The sequence below is a fragment of the Falco cherrug genome, chromosome 4, assembly GCF_023634085.1.
Source record: "Falco cherrug isolate bFalChe1 chromosome 4, bFalChe1.pri, whole genome shotgun sequence".
Classification (NCBI taxonomy): Eukaryota; Metazoa; Chordata; class Aves; order Falconiformes; family Falconidae; genus Falco; species Falco cherrug.
In genome coordinates this window covers 68830-88788 of record NC_073700.1, presented here as the reverse complement: position 1 = coordinate 88788, position 19959 = coordinate 68830, and the positions used below count along the sequence as shown (strand labels likewise).

The following is a 19959-nucleotide window of genomic DNA, read 5'->3' as shown; positions in this document are numbered from 1 at the left end:
CAGTTTTTAGATTCAGTTTTAGAATCAGAACAGATTTTAGACTGTTGCTTCCTTAAGCTTCCTACATTTTCTGGTTGACCCCTGTTTTGTTAGCAGTGGTGTTTCCCCCTCCCCAAACTTGTTTGCCCATCCTTGCAGGCCCAGCGCGCTGAAGGACAGATGACATCTCTGGAGCAGGACAGATGACAACTCCGGAGCAGAGGAACAGATGACAGCTCCCGAGCAGAAGAACAGATGACATCTCTGGAGCAGAACAGTGCTGCCTCCTCGGCTGCTCACCTCGCCTGCTGACCTGTGGGAAGATAACCACCCCAAGGCTTCCCTGCATGTTCCATTACGCCACGCTTACCTCAGACTGACAGCCTAATAAAATTAAGAAGCTACTAATGAAGCCAAGCCATAAAAATAATCAGTCCCTGCTTGAACAAGGTAACATACAGCCTTCGGTATCACCTCAGGGACAGTGTAAGGAACTGGGGGATTGCTGAGCTGCCGGGGTGGCTCCTGCCTGCGGGCCCCCAGCCCGGCCCCCCCGCTGAGGAAGCCCCCTTTCCCCCGGGGGGGCTGGCGATCCCCAGCCTCCACCAGGCTGCACGCTGCCCACGGCCGCCCCACCTCCTCTGCTTATTTGCGGTATTGGTTAACAAATCCCTGCTTCAGGAGGAGACGCCCGAGCGGCGGCCGAGCCGGCGGCCCCAGCCCCGGGGGCTCCGATCTCCGCCGCCCCGCCCAGCCCCGCGCGGGGCGCGCACACCCGCGGGCAGCTCCGCGGGGCGCCGCGGCCAGGACCTGGCTCCGCCGTGCCGAGCGGCTGCCGGCGGGTTCTCCGCGGCCGCGCACCAGCCGGGCCGGGCCGTCCTCCGCCGGAGCTGAGGCGCCGCCGCTGATGTGGCGCTGCCGCCGTGGCGGCGGCTGCCCGCAGGGCCGGCACTGCCGAGGTAGGAGCCCCGGCCGCCGGGGCCTTCCGCGGCCTCCCCGCGGGCCGGGGCCGGGCGCCCGACCTTCCCACCCGGGGCTGCGGGGCGTCGCGGGGCGGGCCCCGGCCCCGGCGAGCCCACGTATGTCGGGGGGCGTCGGGGCAGGGCTCGGGGGGCCGCTCGTGGGCTCGGACGCCGCGGGCTGAGTTTTGCTTCCCGGCCCCTCAGCGGCTCGGGAGACGGCAAGTGGGAACGGCGGCTGCTGCCGGGAGCAGCCCGAGGCATGGGCAGGCTTGGGAGATGCGGCATAGGAAGAGGGAGCCTACCGTACCAGTGGCTCTTTGCTTTCCCAGTTATTTTTGGAAATTGCTTTGCCGTGAGGATTGGGGTTGGGTTTTTTTCCCCACTGTCTGTGGGAAGGCATATTTACATCGCGCTCTGGCGAGCGCTTATGCTCTCCGTTGGCCAAAGAAGGCTGTAAAGTCAGTGTTTTGGCAAGTGGTGACCCGACCAGTTAGTTGTTCTTCTATTCCTAATGGCAATGCCATAAAAGCATGTAATCTGCATCTTTTGTACCTCCTCGCCCTGTGAGCTGTGGCTGCTGGCTGGCTGGAGCCTTCCCCGGGAAGGACTGCAGTTCCCAGGGGTACCCAGGCCTGGCCTGTGCGCTGGGCACCGGGTGTCCTGTGGGGTGAGAGCTGTCGTGCACATGCACCGACATGGACGTTCAGTCTTGTCACCAGTGGGTGTTTTTCCCCCTTTCCACGAAAACTGTTATGTAGGCTGGAGGGCAAACCTGGTGCCTTCCTGGGCTCTCCTGCAGGCGTGGGGCCAGCCAGGGAGGCAGAAGCAGAGGGATGGTGTGTGAGGGTGTGATAACGGGGCCGGGGAGCCTTGGCCTGGCACCCTGAGCCACCTGCTGCTGTAGGAAACGGGGTGTCACTGGGTGTAGAGCAGCTGTGACTCCTGCCGGGTGACTCAAAGGATTGCTCTTGTTTGCAGACATTGCTTGGCTTCTGCTGACGTTATAGTAGGCAGCCGCCTACTTCATCCATGCCTGACTCCAACCCAGGGCATGGAAATGGAGTTTGTTAAGGTTGGTGGTTTCTAAACCACCCAGACAAAGAGGGGGACCCTGATCCAGCTGTGATGGGCCACTGCTTGCCCACAGCTGAACTGGAAAACCCTTCGTTGCTCCTTGGGTCATTCACGGCACGTTTGCGCCAGCATTTTCAGTGAGCGTCTTCAGTTTGTTGGCTGTGGTGGAGAGCTGCTGAAATGGACACTGCTCTTGCTCTTTGATTTCAACACCTCATAGCTTGGCTCGGTGTTGATTCTGTAGTAGGTTCCCATTGTGCTTGTGTGGCTCTTGGGAGTGTGGGGAGGGGAAGAGAAAAGTTAAATGTTGCAGAAACTTGATTACTTTTAAGATTTTAAAATATTTAAAAACATTAATTCTGATTTAAACCTTTCATATTCGTAAATGTCGAAGAGAAACTTGTTAACATGAAGGCAAAGACATACTAAACCAAGTACAACTTGAAGCAATCCCCTATAGGTCAACTGATTTTGTAGTACTCTGCAGAGAGCTGAAGATGGGGCTGAATAAATACTGTTTGTGGGCATCCTGGTGCTTGCCCAATGTGTTGAGGAGCAGTTTGTGAAGTTTCCAGTAAGTTTGCTTAATGTGGCCTTACTCAGCTGTGAGGCACTCCCATAATTATAGCTGCAATTAAAAGCAATAGCATAAATTTACATAAGGTGCCGGTCCTTTTAAATCGTCACATCATCTAATGAGAGCATTCCTGTAGGGATAGTTATGCAGGATGAGGGCCCAAAGCTGAGAGCGTTTCAGTGAGCATTTTGTTTTCAAACATTTTTGAGGTCATTTGAAGTAAGGGTCTGCTTTGCAATAGGACATTTTGTTAATGAAAAAGTACTAAGTTTTAAATAAAACTCTTACCAGTAGTAGAATATTGTTGAATTAAGTGCTTTTAGCACCTTTTTTTTTTTTTTTTTTAATGTATCATCTGTCTAATTTTAAAAAAACAGCCTGGTTACACCAGTATTTTTCTCAATTTGATTGCGTCAGTGTTCCTTCTGCTCTTATGAGTAAGAGATTTGGTAAATCCAAGTTGTGGATGATACCTAATTGCTGATGAAACATTATGGATGTGTTCTAAATTGCTCACTGAAGTTGCGTGGTTTCCTTGGGGCTTAACCTCTTGCGTAATGTCCACAGATTTTCTTTGAGGCTAATATAAACATTAGACTTCAAATGCTTGAAAACATATATTTGGGGAGTGTTTTGGCTTTCTTCTGAAGGAAGGGACTTAGTGGAGTGCTCTCACCTTCTCACTCTGTGTGCTTTCTTTCTTTTGTTTGTTTTAATTTGTTTTAATTTACTGAATATGGTTTAAGCTTGTATCCCCACTCCCTGGGTGGGGCAAGTTCTTGGGAAGAGTCGCAAGGCGAATGTAATCAGGTAAAAATTCTCAAAATGCAACTAAGGAAGCACCAGCCATGGGTCTGAGAAGCTCTGGGTTCCGTGGTTCTGCTCTAGTTTTCCCCAGAAGTCTTTTTTCCCCCCACTTTAGGTCAAATAATTAGCCTGTTAACCTTTTGTCACAGACATAACACTTGACCTGTGGTCTCTGGGAGCCTAAGAGTTTAAGTAATTAAATTGTGTAAGGGAATAAAGGAGAATAATGAGCTCCAAACTCACTAGTCTGTCTAGTTGGCCTCTCCAATGGCTGAAATTAAATAATTTAAGCTGATTTCTGGTAGTACTCAATTTTTATCAAGTGCTCAAATTGAGGATGTGAGTGTCCCATGCTGCTTCAGACAGGTTTTTTCGGAGGTGGTGGATTTATTTCAGGTATGATTTGGTTGTCCAGAGGGGTAGTTTCAGGGGGAACGCTGGCCTAGCTGACTCCAACAAGATAGCATGTGGGGCCAGATTGGCTAATAACCAGGCTTGTTCTTGGGTGCCTGCCAAAACCTGGCCGTAAATATTGTAATTGCATGCTAATTATGAATACTAATCTCCAGATGTACTTAACGTATTACCCAATGAAGTACTGACCTTGTAGCTGTCAGGTGGTGCTGTGTGCAATGTGGCTGTTCTAAGTAAAGTCACTGGAAAGTGGTGGGCTGGAGAATTTGTGTCTGCGAAGAGGAAAAATGCTTGTGTTTTTGCATAAAATGTGTGAACTTGCCTGTGCTGTGGTAACAGCACAGTTGTAAGTCCTTTATGGTTGTGTTTTGATTATGTCAAACAAACTCATCTCTCATTTGAGAGGCTGGTGGATGGCAGGGCTCTTCTGGATGGCAGCGTCTGCAGTGTTTCAGGATCTGAGGTAACGCACCAGAATCAATCCTGAAGTCTTGAAGTGTGTAGCTGCCATGGTAGGTCCTGAATGCAAATGATAAGTCTCCTAACTGCAGCTAACTTTTACCCATCTGATGGGTAAAAGGGTTGTTTTGTAATATTAATAAATTGGGATGGATTTGTCATGAGTGACCTTGTGGAAATAAGGTGCCTGTTACAGCTTTAAATTTGTATGTGTCGGTATAGTTTCAGTGCGACTAGTTCCTTGGACATCTGAAATGACTGTGTGGCATTAGTTTCCAGGTTCACTACGTTACCACCTTGTTTACAGGCCATGCACAAGTGGAAGGTGTTAGGAAAGGGTAAATCAGAATGGGAGTTTACAGTTCTTATCTCCCTTTTTCACTCTAAACTTGATGACCTAACATGTTCCTGAGCAACTGTTTTTCAGAATATGAATTTTCTTATCTTTCTGCATAGTATCAAGTTTTTGTGTCATGGTTTAGGAGCTGGATTCAGGCATGTTGTGCCTTGGTGCCAGGAATCGCTGGGCTGCTGAGAGAGCTGTGACTGGGCTCCCTGGTGGCTGTTCTCTTCCAGAGTTACATGACGTGCCCCTGCCAGCTGCAGGACTGTTCTGGGGCTGGTACATATCACTGAAGTGACATCTAAAAGTGACTTAGATGTGCTGTTTCTGCCTTCCTGGGAAAAGCCACTTGTGTTGTGAATCCATTTCAAAAGATGCAACATATGAATTATTTCTCAGTCTACAGACAGCAGCATGCTTTGTTAGGTGGGTTAGCCTGTGCTGAAACTGCAGAGGTTTGGTTTGATCCTGCCTGTATTTTAGCTGTGTAAATAGGAAGGTTTCCTTAAGCATCAACTGGATTATATACAGTTTACCAGTGGGTAGTTTAAATCAAAGGATGCAAGGGACAAAGTATTTGTGGTGATTTATTTATAGTTAAAAACTTCCATATGACTACACCCCCCCTCCCCCTTTGACATAAATTAATCAAGGAGCACAACAAACAGGAGTTGGTTTAATGTGTCTGAAACGGTTTCTGACTGATTATCATTGCCTTAACAATATGTGGATTTAAAGCTAGCTTTTTCTTCCTTTTATGTTTTCTTTTATGATCATATATCCCTGAAATCTAAATGATGTTGGTGGTTATTAACCAACAATAATTTGTTGTTCATGGGAACCCTATGGATATTCTTAAACATGGAGCTCTGCAACATTTACCTTCTGCATTAGGGATGGGAAAAAATAGAAGAGCTTTGTCATTTTTCTACTAACAGTGTGAAACTGGTTTCCCCAAAACAATGGGGAGATCTCAGGGGTTCGTGACCTTTTTCAATTAAAAAATTTCAGATTACTTGTCAGAGAGGCAGACTGATGGGGCGAAGGAGGAGGATGGGGAAAAAAAGCAGCAAGGCAGCCCTTGCTGTGGAGGAAACAAGTGCTCCTGTTAGAGCTGAGCTTATTACTCATTTTGGGTAGGAGACTGATCTAGCTGTTTGTTTGTTTTGATTTTTTTTTTTTTCTGAGACATGCTCTGTTCAGGGATTAGAATACAGGAGCTTAAAACTCAAGCAGTTCTGGAAGAGATGTCTCCTGTGGATTTATGTCTTGGGGTTGCACTTGCTTTTTCTTACCCAGGTTGGGTCAGTTCCAAGGACTTGGGCTTACCTGGTGTCCATCTTGTGTCTGATGGGACAGGTCAAAGCAGTTTGGGAGCATTGGCAGGGCAGCTTGTCTCTCTTGGTAGCCGGTTGTCACTAAAATGTAGGAGACTAGTGTTTCTGAGACCTCTATCCCATGTCAAATAAGGTTCAAATCAGTCAGTGGCTTCAGACATCATTGGTGGTGAGTGGGAGACCTGAGGAGGACACAGACCAACCCACTGTGCCGTGGCTGGAGCCAGCAAGCCTGGACAGCTGGTGTTTCACTGGAAGTGGCAAGGGTGAGGGCTGGTGTGCATATTTGCTTTTGATTCTTTTGTTTGTTTGTTTGTTTGTTTGTTTTTGTTTTGTTTTCCATCTTTACATCCTTTAAACCCTTTATATCCAGTATATGTTTAGCTTTCAATTTATATTTAAATTTTTGAATGTGTATTTATACGTTCTGGTGCCAAAGGCTGTCACACATGCTGTATGTGACAGAGTAAGGCCTTCAGCACACCTGAATAATTTTTTAGAATTTATTTTCTTGTGCTGATTTTTTTTTTTTTTTAATATAAAGAGAATTCAGGAGTTTTGTTTAAAAAAGTTTTCTTTACTAATATTATGCGGGTGACTCACTTGATAAATGTTTCCTTTTGCAAGAGCTTTAATTTGTAGCATTTGTGTCATTTAGTCTGTCTGCACTCCATAAATTAGATTATTTTGGTTGTCATAATTTTATTATCCTTATTAAGCTTCTTCATCTACATATTGATCTTGTTAGTCTGAGGAAGCTGATAAGCCATCGAGCTGTACTTGCAAAATACACTGAAAATGAGAAATCTGCCCTGAGGCTTTTGAAGACAGAGATTCACCAGTGATCTGGATCTCCATGTGTCTGGCCTGTATCTTTTTTCCCCTTCAGCACTAGGTTTTAGACTATATGACACCATTACACTTTGCCAAATTAAGATTAATTTTGCTGTTATTATAAATTCTGTCACCAACAGCTTCTGAGAAGCTTTGTTCTAGTTTGCTTGTCTTTTTATTTGGATGAATATGCCCCTCTTTCATAAAGCTTAAAAATATTTCCAGAGGCAGCTGGCATCACATGCTGTGAGTTTTTTTCCTCCTTGTGTCAGTGTCAGTTTTCCATGCTGTCTTTCCAGAGGGATTTATTCTTTACACTCAAAAAAACTTGCTTCCTTGTCTCCGTTGCCTACAGGACGTGCATGAAACCAAGTGTAACTGTGGTGTGTGTAGAAGACTTCAGGCCCAGTCACTGCCCCATTAACTCATTTGCTTTTGCTTCCATTGCCATGGGCTTTTTCCTTAACGACTTACTTATACCATATGGTAATATATGCTGGAGAACTATACTCTGTTGGACCTTTAACTCTAGTCTCACCCCCCCACACCCCTGTTTTTTTGTTGTTTGTTCTAGCTCTGAGCCAAGTCTAGTCCCTCTTACAACGTGAGGTGGTACAACCTCTACCTTAGCCTCCCCAGAGCCCATTTTGGGTGCTTGTCTATGTACATGTTGTTACTGTCACTGAAATGTTTGAATGCCCCTGTTTTGTTGCTGTTCTCTGTGACCTCTTTGCACAGTACCTGCTCCTTCTAACAGATTGTTGTTCTTTCTTTCATGATGCTCTTCCCCCCATCCCTGGTCCGGTGTTTCCTCCTCCTCCTCCCACAATTTGACCTTGTCTTGCTCTTGCCTCCATGCTCTATTTCAGATGTTCACATGGCTTTGACTTCTGTTATGTGCTGATGACTCACAGATGCACCCTACACCTCTGTTTGTCACCCAGTCTGGCAGCTTCCTCCTGGCCTTTTTCTCTTTGATTTCTCCATTGGTAGTCATTCAATATTTCAAGCCTCCAACCCCAGACAGTGCTTCCTAAGTTCTTTTTATCTCTTGTCTTTTAAAATGCTGATACCAGACCAGTGGCTTCTTCCCAAAGCCTTCATGATTTTTATAATTCACTTGGCTTACTTCATGCATTTGGATCACATGCAAATTCTGTGTACTCTTTATTATCAATACATTTCCCCTTTTCCAGCTCATCAGACAACCTCCTAATGCTGTAATACATTTTACAAATGGTTTTCTTTAAAGTGGCTGTCCTGAGAAATTCTACTTCTGAAGTTACTTGATAGCATTTGGTTTTAAAGATGGCGTAAAGTGTTTTAGTTCCACTCTCAGAAAGCAGCTGCCCTTGTTGTGCTGTTTTTTATATTTAGCAACCTACATGTAGCTGCTGCAAACAGGTGGGATTCATAGCGTCCTAGCTGAGTGAAAGGAGAATGTATACATCATAAATGTTACAATATCTAATACAAAACTGGCTGTAAATGAGCATAATTCCTAAGCCTTTCAGCATGGAGAAGGCTGGTCTGTTTTGTTTAAAACTGCCAACCTTTTCCTTGTGCTTCTTTTAACTATACTCTTGCTCGTAACAGCAAACCCAGAGTCAGAACTGGCAAGGTTTTTCTGATACACTTATGTGACCGGAAAGGAATAGAGAGTTTTAAGGTGATAGAGACAATCTGGATGGCTTAGTAGAGATTGGTTTTATGCAGGTTCAAGAGGCACAAAGGCAAAATTCTAGTGGCCACAAGTATGTTTTTGCTTTTCCTTATCTTTCAGATATTACAAATTTATCAAGCCTTGGTTTTCTGGGGTTGTACCATGGATTCCAGGCAACTGATGCAGCGGTGGAGAAGCAGACTTGTTGCCGTATCACACTTCCAAGGAAGAGGAGAGCGTATCAGGGCACGCCACCAGCAGTCCAGGTGTTGTGTAAGGCTGTATGTGCTGTTGCTGTAGTAACAACATCAGATGCTACCAGAACAGTGTGTAGGCACGGTTGTCCTCAGCACAGTGACCATCTTGGAAACTCAGCATTTTCAGTTAGCCTCTAGCCCTGTGAATGTAAATAGGCAATTTGTGCAAATGCCATGTATTTTAATGTCCTCTTTCTGTGCTACTTAGAAGCACATGCCCCTCATGTAAGTAGTTTGAAGTCCCTGGTATACAGTAAGCTATAAAGGGATTTTTAACACTGGGTTGCACTCTAAAAACATGAATAATGGATGTCATCTTTCTTTTATGTTGCATCATAACAGGAGGATTTAAAATGTTGCTTCATCCTCTGACAATGGAAAGAGTTTTAAGCCCAGTTTATAAATTTAATACCTGGAAGCACCACTTGAGGATGTGGCCTATTTTTCAAGGAAGTAATTTCAGTGTTCTCTCAGAGGTAAAGGTGGGGGGTGACTGCTGGGACTGAAGCTGTAAAGAATTAGTTATTTATACTTCAGATTTAAAGAATACAGTTAGTGCAGACCAGCCTTAAATCTGTGCCTTGTGTTAGCCTTAACACAGTAAACCTCCTTGCATGAGCACAATGGCATTGCATTGATAGGGTTATCTCCAGACACTGGGTTTCTCCTGCGTTTAAAATAGAGCGATTATTTCTTCTGAGATGTGATAAATGTCTAAACTAAATTTTTATGTATTTAGAAATAATAAAAATACTCTGGCCATGCTTTCATGAATGGTTCACATAAAGATAATGAAAGAACAGAGACAGTGCAGTGAGGTATATTTTTTAAAAATTTGGTAATACTGTGTGTGAATCTCAGTCTATGCTCTGGGGCTCTCGTGCAATCCATGCGTTGGTGACATGATGTTCTGCTGATAACCTGTATCTTCCCAAGCAATGTTAGATTGTCTGATAGATTTTGTATGCATTTAATAGAGTGTGTGGGTTCTGTTGAAAGCTATCCAAGACTTTATTGGTACAATTCTTACAATAAAAATCTTCATATAGTTAGTACTTGTTTCCTGATCGTTAGGTTGTCATGATTTTGATAACACATAACTATGCTGGAATCAAGCCATGCCTAAACACTGCTGTAATTGATACGCCACTGTTTTGCATACATGATGAATAACTATCACAATGTTTCAGTGGACGATGAAGGAAATATAATGAATGCAAATTGGTGTGGGAATTAGCCCTCTCTCCAGCCAAAGAAGTATGATGTGAGGCTCCTGAGTGCCTGAACCCTGTCAGACCTTCCCTTGTATCAGATGGGTTGATGATTGTTAGAGTAGATGGGAACTTGTTTTCACTCTGATTTACTCTATACCAGCATTTTCTGTTTGGATGATTTCTTTTCCTTACCTATGCTAAGGAATATTACTTTGTTTCAGCTTAAGGGATCTGTCTAGTATCTGTGTTTATGTAGCTTTGTCTGTGTGGGATATTGGATGTTGTTTAAATCTATTCCATAATTAGCACCAAAGAGATTTCTTGTTTGTAACAGTAGCTTATTCTCATATAAAGCATGATTACACACCTTTATTTTCCCCCTCAATCTCTTTAGTAGATTATCTGTAGCCAGGAAGTCTAATAGTAAAATGAACTCTTAGAAAATAACTTCTAAAGATGTGTATTGCTGAGGGCAGATTCTTTTTTAGTTCTGAATTCTTAATGGCTTTGCTTGCCTTTGATGTAGCAGTCTACTTCAAGACAACTGGAACTTTTTCCCTTTAGGCAGTGATAGGAAATAGAATATGAAGTGGGTGGTGCCAGTAATAAACTTACTTGTTGCTCAGAAGAAATGGAGTGAGTGCTAGGGCCATGTATCACAAGGCATGGTCCTTGTGGTTTCAGCTGGTTTGGAATCAAGTCCTAAATGGAAAGACCTGTGGAGATGGTATGAAGAACCTGCTGAACTTTTCATGTGGGATGCTTGAAATTTTTGGGGACTTACTGGGCTCTTTGTCACTTTTGTTGCATTGACTCCTGGGATATTCTATGGGAAAACAAAAAGGATGGTACTTTTGGTTGAGAAGAAAACCATAGGCAGTCTGGAGACAGGAAGCCTTCACTTACAAAGGTGACATAACAAAAAGTCCTGAGAAACTGAACTGAGAAGGCATGAATCAATGTTTGTAATCTTGCTCATACAGTATAACATCTCCCTTCCTTGATTGCTCATTGTGCTTGCTAAGATCTTCACGGGAATGAGCTTACTGTGTTCTCTGTGGGAAGCTGAGAATTTTTCAACTCTTGTGAGGGATCTCTGCTGCAGGACGACTGTTCCCAAGTCTTTGTCATCATCCAGGAGTTCAGAAGTAGCCCTGAAGGAAGAGAGCCACATTTTTGGTTGCTAGTGCAGCTTCCTTTATCTCTAGCTTTCCTTGGCAGTTAAAGAGCAACGCTGAGTTAGTACTTGCCTTACAAAGGTAATAACATATCTAGCAGACTGGCATTGTGTTATAGGGCAGGTTGTTAAGAACTCCTCTTCCACGGTGAGGGAAGAACCTGCCAGGCTTGATCTGTATTTCAGGAATACAACGCATTACCTGGGGGAGGGAGCAGTCTGTCACCTGCTGAGGTGTTAGTGTAATAAAGGATGTGATCGAACAGGCCAAGTGTCCCACCTGCTCTACAGGAATTTTGGTCATTATAGTGGAAATTTGGTGCAGCTGCAAGTTTGGGTGCTGTCATTACCCAGAAAAAGCTTCTGGGTAATTTTCACCATGTAAGAGCATTGTAACAAGTGCTTAGTCGAAACAAAACCCATCATCATTACAGCCTATAAGGTGCATGGGAGGAAATCTCTCCCATATGACCTGAAATCCAGTTTTGAAATGTTGGAATGCTGTTACTTGTGAACAAAAAGGGTGAAGCATAGTTGTGCATTTGGTCACCATCTCTTTTAATTGGCTTGCAGTGTTGTAACAGCCTTGTATATTAGATAGCTGTCGCTGGCTGTTCTGTTCTCTGGTGATGCTTCCAGCTGCATATATTTTGGCTGATGAAGGACTGCCGTGAGCCTGCTGAAGGTATACCTGATGTCTCTTTTTGTTGTTGTTGTTGTTGTTCACTGAAAGAGAAAATCAATTATAAGTTCAATAGGAATTATCCTGTATGCTTTATACAAATACCATGATGCAGCATAGCAGGCTGCCAGTTAGCTGGTCAGAGCCATCTAGTCCACGTGGAATCAGGGAGCACTGGTTGGATGTTGAAGCTGGGCATGTAAGATATGTGTGTGGCTGAAGCCTGTGCTGGTGTGTGTCTGTATTTCTTGAATAATGTGTGTATGCAAAATTCTGTTTCCTCTGTACCTCCTTAAATTGTACTGAAACAAAATGTGTATTGTGCTGTGGGGCTGAAGTCTTTCAGAGTAGCTGCCAGCTGGGGCAAGCATACAGCCCACCCTTTCTATATACCTTCTTAAAGGAGGAATAAGGCCTTTCGCCCTGATCTCTCCTCCTCTCAGCACTGCAATATGTAGAAAATGTTTTCAAGATGGAATCATTTAAACTAATTTCTGTTTGTTACTTCTAGCTAGAACAGTAACCTGCCAGTTGCAGCAGAGATCATTTGGATTTAGGTTTTTGCCAGCTGTTTACTGACAGTTGTGTGTGTACGGGTCAGACACTATTGGTTTTCTCCAAGTGGTGAGTAAGTAGCTGATAATGAAGGGATAAAAAAATTTATTCATGACCATTGTGGAAAGAGAATTTAAGTATTAGATTAATAATGAAATATGATTTGTTGTTGTTTAATATCTAGAAGGAAATGGGGATATTTAGTTCTGAGTGTGGACTGCCCTTCTGATACATATTTTTCCATTTGGTTGAGTAAATCACTGGGGATTAGTAGATAGACTTTTCTTCCCTGTAGCTTTCTGTAACCTCTGACTTGTAACCTTCAGCACTCTTAACTGTAACATTAAGCACACTTAGATGCATAAAAGCCAAGAGCTGGTGTATTTTCATGCTGGCCTTCTGTAAGGCCTTGATAGCTCCTGGCACAGTGTTTACAGTGCGACTTAGCTGTATGTTCCTGAAATGTAGGAGTGAATTACTGCACGTTTCCAGGGGGATAGACTGGGTACAGGCCATCTGCTGCGCCTCGGCTGGTCTCGCAGTGCCTGAGGCATCTGCTGCCTGAGCCGGGGGCCCTGCGGGCGCACGCCCTCGCGCCCTGCCCCCCCGCCCCAGCAATGCTGCTGGCCCTGCCGCCGCCGGGGGGTGCCCGCCGCCCAAGGGGCTCCGGGCGGTGCCAGGGCGCCGCCTGGCGGGCGCGGGCGGGACCCGTCGCGGAGCCGGTCGCCCCGACGCTGCGGGCGGGCCGGGAGCTGAGGGTAACCGCAGGGTTTCCGCAAGCCGAGGGCGGCTCACCGCGGTCCCCGCTGGCGTGCACGGCGGAGGAGAACTGCTGTAGCGCTCGGTTTCTGTAGATATCTCCAGTTTGTGTTGCATTGTGTACAGGCGCGAGGTGAGTTCTTCCAAGTTTGACTGACTGTGCTGCTCCATTTCTTGGAAAGCACAGCTAACAGCACCGCTTTGTTGTAAACTCTGGCAGTAGAACGGGGGAATTGGGAAGCTTCTGCTTTAGCAGCTTTTTATCTTGAAAGTTGTACTCTGTGTTCCAGGAACTTCCCCCCAAAGCTGCTTGATGCTTTGCTGGGAGAGCAGGGACAGGATATTGCCGTGGTCTGGTGAGCACTGTAAGTGTGGCACCAAAACATCTCATGTGCTCAACTTCAGGGCCTGGCACAGTGTGGGGACTCCTTTGCGGTCGTCCTGAGCATATAAACCACATGCTGTGACCTCTGGCTGTGTCTGTGTATCCTTTCATCATTTTACAGATCTCTTTTGAATCTCCTGTGCAGCAGAAGGGTTTGTGAACTGTTTTCTTGTGACCTGTATCTGCTGTGCTTGGTGTGGCGAGAGTGTGGGCACCTGGAGGACCGAACATAGTCTTTTCTTATTCCAAGTAGTGAGCTGGTGCTACTATAGTGATGGTGGAAAGCCAGGAGGCAGATGTGTTGGGTGGTTTATGGATGTTTTATAGGCTGTCAGGCTATAAAATGAAAGCTTTACTTTCATTAGGGAAATGAGATGGGCAAAAGTGGCTAGCAGATATTGTGGAACTTGTATTATATGGTTACCATATGATACAGCTTATTTACAGATACAAAGTATAGTTTCAGTATGATCAAACAAAAGCCTTGGTTCAGTCTCTTTTCTTTTGGTCTCAGAAATAATTATATCACTTGCTGTATGCATTAAACCCTAAGAGTTTCCAGTCTTGTCAGTCACTCGTTTGAAAAGAGTAAGCATAACACTGTTACTTGGCTCAAACACCTTCTGTTCTGTGCAGCAGTTCATTTTTCAAGACTGCCTTTCCCCTCGATGGTGTGCCTCTGCAGAGAGGTGTTTTTTCAGGTGAGCTTTCAGCTCTGCATGGCCCTGAGAGCAGAAGCTTTGGGTAAAAGCCTTCCAAGGAGTAAAGGCTTATTCGTGGTTTCCCTGCAGGAATCAGCTCTGCTTCTCAAGCCTTTGTGTTAGGACAGCGGTTGATGATAATGTGATTGTGCAGAAGGTGATCTTTGTCATTTATAGGGAATCTAATGAGCAATTTTTATTTGTTCTTTTTCTAGGAATTGAATGTAGCATCCTTGAAAAGCGTGTTTTGAAATGAGACCTCAGGAGTGATATAAGATTTCTGTATTTACTTTCTCTGTGTCCTCAGTCAAATAGCTCACTACTGCACTGAGGTTATTGAAACAACAAAAAAACACCCTTAACCCTTCAATAAGTTTGATCAACAAGATCAGCTTGATTGTTGACAAACATGTTAAGTCTTTACCTTACAAAAATAAAGGCTAGCAGGTGTCCATGCACACCTCTGTCATTGCAAACACTGGGATAAACCCTTACTTAAGTTTTGTGCAGGTGCCACTGATTTAAATCTGCCTGAGAAAGAAGGGAGTTTGCTGGTGGAGTGCCTCATGCTTGGGGGACAAGACTTAGAAATGTGGTAAGTCACCCTGCAGACCTCTGAAAAATTCTGTTCTTGTGTGAACAACATGAGGTCAGTGTTTTCAGCTGCGAGGCAGGTGTTTGAGTGGAGTTTCAGTTCATGTGCATGGATTTGCAGAAAGGAGATACAAACTTTGTTTCTGGAGACTGGAAGGATTTCATACATTTTTCTACTTAATGTATGTAAAAGAAGCCTGGGAAGTGTATTTTGTTAGTCAGCACTCCTGTTAATCTCTTATTTCTGTCAATATTACATCTGTTATGGACTTGCCTGGCTTTACTGGAGGCACTGTTGGGAAAGCTGGAGGATCTTGGTGGCAGCACGCTTTGCTGTGATCAGGGGAGCAAGGTGTGTACGTCCTTTACCCTGCAGTCAGCCATGAGTTTGTCTCAATGTTCTGTGTGTCCACTGGAGACAGGCTTCTGGGATTAACCTGGAACACGGATTAAACTGTTCCTGCTCCCAACTCTTTTGGCAACTGTTGGAAGTAAATACATAGAAGAAACGAAGAAGCTTTTAAGTGTTCAAAACCTTCCACGTCTCTGCTCCTAGTTTTCTGACTGTTGTAATGTAACCCCTGTAACTCTGCCCCTCCCTGGTTTGGCTGTCTAAACAAAATCAGGAAGAAAATGCTAGGGTAAAAAATATAGTGCAGCCACCTACAGCTGAAAACTGTAATCAGACTTGAAGAGAGGGAAGGAGAGGTCAGGCAAACATGGTTTTGGAAAAACAGTGCTAACTTTCCCAGGGCATCTCAATGAATGTCTGATAACTGATTTTTCTGTTGCTCGGAAAGCTATGTTTTAGCTTGTAGTAGAATAGAAAAACTAAAAGTGGTCCCCAGGTGCTCAGTCTGACTAGCATAAAAAAATAAATGTACTGATCTTCACTTCTGTTTAGGCCAGTGTCATAATAACAGAGTGAATAATGATGAAAGGGCATATTGCACTTCACTAATGTGTTTTCAGTGTATTGCGTTTATCTCCTGTGAAATGTAGAGATTTATGTAATGGGGATGTACTTGCTTTCTTAGGACTGCCCAGCCCTGTTTGTTAGCTGGGCTTCTCTCACTTGCAAAGCTGATGTGGAATTGCAACAGCTGGATGTTTTATTTCGCCACACCACTGCTCTTGCTGTAGCACAGGAGGTTTCCAATGTAACTTGTGAATAGAAAGGTGGCTTGGGGGTTTTTTTGGGTAGCTAAACAAGGTGTGGGAAAGCTGTTGTTGGCTTTCTGCATTGATACTAATGTAGCCTCCAGGCCAAGATAGAGTTTAATGGGGAGCATCTACCCTTCGGTGCATGGCTTCTTAAAGCATGCTGCGCACTCCCTGACCGTGCTGGTTTTAGGGTTTAGGAAAGGGCCGTTCGGACGCAGCGCACCGGCGCCCGCAGCTGCCCCCGCGAGCGGCCGGCGGCCCTGCCCGACCCTCCTGCCGCAGCCCGCCGCCGGCCCCGCTCGGGCGATGTGGGGGAAAGAAACTGCGTGGCCTCGGCCTGCCAGACTGCTGCCCGCTCGGGCCTGGGGGCGAGGCGGGCCGCGAAGCCCCCGCCGCATCAGGGGCCTCGCGCTGCCCTGGGCCCCGGCCCCCGGCCCGCCCGCCGAGGGCCTCGCTTGGGCCGGGGCAGCCGCGGCGGGCGGGGCGGGGGCAGCCGCGGGGCTGCAGCTTCCCGCGCCCGGCCTCGCCTCAGGGGGCGGTGCCGCCCCGCCCGCCGCCACTGCAGTGGGAGCGGGGAGGCGGGCGAGGATGGCGGCGGCGTCGCGGGCGCGGGAGCTCACGCAGAACCCGCTGCAGAAGACGTGGGAGCCCTACGACAACGGGCTGCCGGCGGGGCACAGCGCCCAGCGCGGTGGTGAGCGGGCCGGGGGTCTGCTGGGGCCGCGCTGGCCGAGCCCCGGCGGGCGGTATCTGTCAGCGGGAGCCCCGGGCGGCCGCTGCTCCTCTGCGGTTGGGCCGCAGTGGGTGATCTGGGCCCTGGGGAGACCCTCCCCGGGGCGATCCGGTCTCGACGGGGTCGGGGTGCGAGGGGAGCGGCGTGAGGGGCCGGAGCCAGGCGGGCCACGCCGCCGTTAGCGGCCCCCCCGAGGGCCGAGCCCCTCGCCCGGGCTCTCAGGCGCCTGTGGAGCTGGAGCGCGTGCAGCGGTGCCCCTGGCCGGGCCGGTGCTCGGGGCCGCGGAGCCGGGCGGTCGCGGTGCCCCGTGGCGGTTGGTCTGAGCCCCCGGGGGAGGCAGAAGCCCCCGGAGCCGCTGGAGCAGTGCCCAGCGCCGGGCGGCAAAGCCTGGCTGGCCAGAGTGTCTTTTCTAGTTACTTTTGTTGGTGTTTGGCGTCTTGTGTTTTTAAAACGCTCTGGTTCCAAGGAGCATTTGTGTTCAGTGTGTGCGTCTTGAAGGGAGACCTAAAAATGTCACTGGTTTTGTATTTTTTTTTCTTTTTAAGGCCAATGCTGTATCAGGCCATCTGTTGTATGAGTTAATGGCTTTCCTTATTTTGAGGTGCAGCAAACCAAGTCATCAGCTTCTAAAGACTTTCGCAGTGGCGTTTGTAAACCATAGTTTGTGAACAAACTTTGCCTCTCTCTTTTTTTTTTTTTTTTTTCCCCTCCCTTTACTTAAATAACTGAGGTCTAGTACAAGGCAGTTTTGCAGACAAAAGGGGCTTTGTCCTGCGGAATTGTTTTTATTTGTCATGCAAAAAGGCTGCGCTGACAGAAAGAGCTGAGGGCTCTGCTGGCATGGCTGGCGTCTTTGGGCTGCTTCCCCTCACCTCTGCTCTTGCTTGGGTCCAGCCCTTGCTAAAAAAAAGCCCAAACTTTCTTGGTTTCTGCTAGGGAAGCAGGCATGTGTTTCTGTGTGAATTATTTCAGCGTCTGGAGGATAGTATGTGAATGCTGCACTAGGAAAAGGGTCAGAAAGTGTGTATAATTGCTTTTGTAAACATGCTAAGAAGAATGCTTTATTTTAGCCTTAACTCTTTTCCAAATAAAATAACACTTGTTACAGCTTCCACATAGATATTGTTTTACAAAGAAAAAAAAAACCAGCCCACAAGAACAAAATTGCATGTTGGTCAAATATAATCTGGTGGTGTACAGAGTCTTCTTGGTGGAATTATTTAGTGTATCTTGGCTATAACGTAAAAATTATTAAACATACCTGTTATTTTTTTGGTAGGATTCTATAATTTATGATACCCGAGATGTAAATAAAAAACCTTTTTGCTAGAAAAATGGATTTGGAAACATTTGCTCTTGCAGCTCTACCTGTAACATGTCTACAGTCCTTTGTGATACATAAGAATTACAAACAGCCTAGAGAGGAGCAGAACTTCCTCTTCCTTGTTAAAGCCATCTATCTTGTTTCACCAAACTGAGAATGCTTTTCATTGTTTTCTGTGCAAAGGTGCCTTGGAGCCCTTTTCCCTCAGATTTCCATGTATCATGCATCGCCCCGTGTTCTGATGAGGCAGTGTGACCTGCAGACCCTGTAGCCATGCTGTGGCAGCTCAGGATAGACTGCCCAGACTGGGTGATGTGGGGCTCTGTTGGATTGAGGAGTTCCAGTTCTCTGCTGCTACAAGTAACTGTGTTAACTGTTACTGTGTTAAAAAATACAAGCTCAGGTAGAAAGTGGATTTCTTGTCTTCCAGTAGCTTTCCAGTGGAAGCAGTGAAGCTAGTCGCTCTGATGTCTTCTGAATTTCTAGGCTAAGCAAGACGAACTCTTTCAGTCTCCTTTGGTTGGGTTTTTTATTTCCTCATTCATGCTGATAACCTTTATCTGCACTACTTCTAATTTATCTTTCTAGAAGATGGGCGAGCAGAATTGTGCACACTTTCAGTGGAGGACTTGGCAGATCCATCTTCAGAGGAACTTATCTGGGTTAGCTGGTTTTAGTGTGATTTTCTAGAAGTGGTAGCAACTGTAAGTATCTGGGGAAGAAGAAATCTGGCTAGCTGTGCCAGGGTTTTAGCTGTCACAGGGCTTTGAAGAGCTAGTTCTTTTAGTCTGTTCATTATGAGGTCTTCAAAGAGGAGTTCTGGCCATGTGCAGCCAACTGAGCAGACTGAGCTTTTACAGCTAGTGAGACCAGTAAAACAAAGGTAACTGTTCTAAATGACCTTCCAAAGTAAGACTGGTGACAGCAGAAGTGCACATTTTTATTAATAACTGCCACTTACCTTTTGTGGTCTTTTGTGAAAGGTTTTGTCTGTAAATAGGTTGCACTAAAGCTACTTTTGGCATCTGTTGTCAAGTTTGCTTCAAGCTCTGTGAATCAAGCAGTGGGCTACAAACATGGACATAAAAAAATTAATAGCAAAGTATGCTATAGTGAAAGTTGTTTTGAGAGCCTAGCAGAGGATGTTAGTAGCATGACAGATAGATAGTGAACTTCCTGTGGTTAAACATTAACCTGCCCCCCCCCCAAGTTAACAGCTTTAGTTCCCTAAAGCTCCTGGAATTTGGTCATTCTAATAATTCTTATTTGCTGTTTGTACAGCAGTATGAATGTACATCAAGTCCAAACCCTAAAAGTATCAAATGAAGATTATCTTTGCTCTAGAGGACTCTACCCTTTGAGCTCACACTGCTTATATGTATTTGTACCCCCAACCCTAGGAACTAAAGAAGGAGAAATGAGGTAAGGACAACAGCCAGCTGTAGCCTGAGGATCAGGATGTATGATGGGGCCATCGCTGTTGGCATCAAAGCTGTAGGAAGCAAATGGTAAACCTGAGCGAGTGGATGGCAGAGCTGCTAGGAGCAGCTGGTGGCATGAGGCTGGCTAGAAGACAATATGAATTCTGAATCTCTTGTACCAAGGAGATGTTGGAAACCGGTAATTTGGACAAAAGGAGGAGAGCTAAATTAAAAGATCATGGACTTCATTGGTATAGAAGCAGGATGCTCTTCAGGAAGAGTGGTAGGATGAGGAACTCATCACTGTGGGATGTGATGAAAGGTGACTGATCATCATTGATGAGCAGGAAAAAATGGATTAGCAATAGTTAAGTTGGATAAGTGATAAGAGAAAACATGTAGCCTTATTTGGAAGGGTGGTTGTGTTGGTTTATAGTTAAAGATATTTTTGTATGAGCCTCTAAATAGTACAGTGATTTCAGAGAGCAGGCCTTGAGTCGAAGCCCACAGAAACAGCAAGAATCCTTCATAAACTTCAGATGGC

At 45.8% G+C, this 19959-nt stretch overlaps 1 protein-coding gene across 13 annotated transcripts in view; it reads left to right on the top strand.

Moving 5' to 3' along the window:
• The first annotated feature begins 371 nt into the window (after window positions 1–371).
• Window positions 372–19959, top strand: part of LOC102048068 (6-phosphofructo-2-kinase/fructose-2,6-bisphosphatase 4) — a 55908-nt gene continuing 36320 nt past the window's right edge. For 2 of the 13 annotated variants that reach the window (XR_008732249.1, XM_055710264.1), the window contains exons 1-2: window positions 7183–7272; window positions 8570–8722. Coding sequence is in view for 7 of the 13 variants with exons in the window: in XM_055710264.1 (XP_055566239.1) it covers window positions 7236–7272; window positions 8570–8722 (190 nt within the window). In the remaining 6 variants the exon portion in view is untranslated. Of the gene's footprint in view, window positions 430–723; window positions 939–6085; window positions 6219–7182; window positions 7273–8569; window positions 8731–13097; window positions 13227–16489; window positions 16632–19959 lie in introns of those variants that run through there. The other 11 variants (XR_008732250.1, XM_055710267.1, XM_055710272.1 and 8 more) reach the window with 10 other exon arrangements.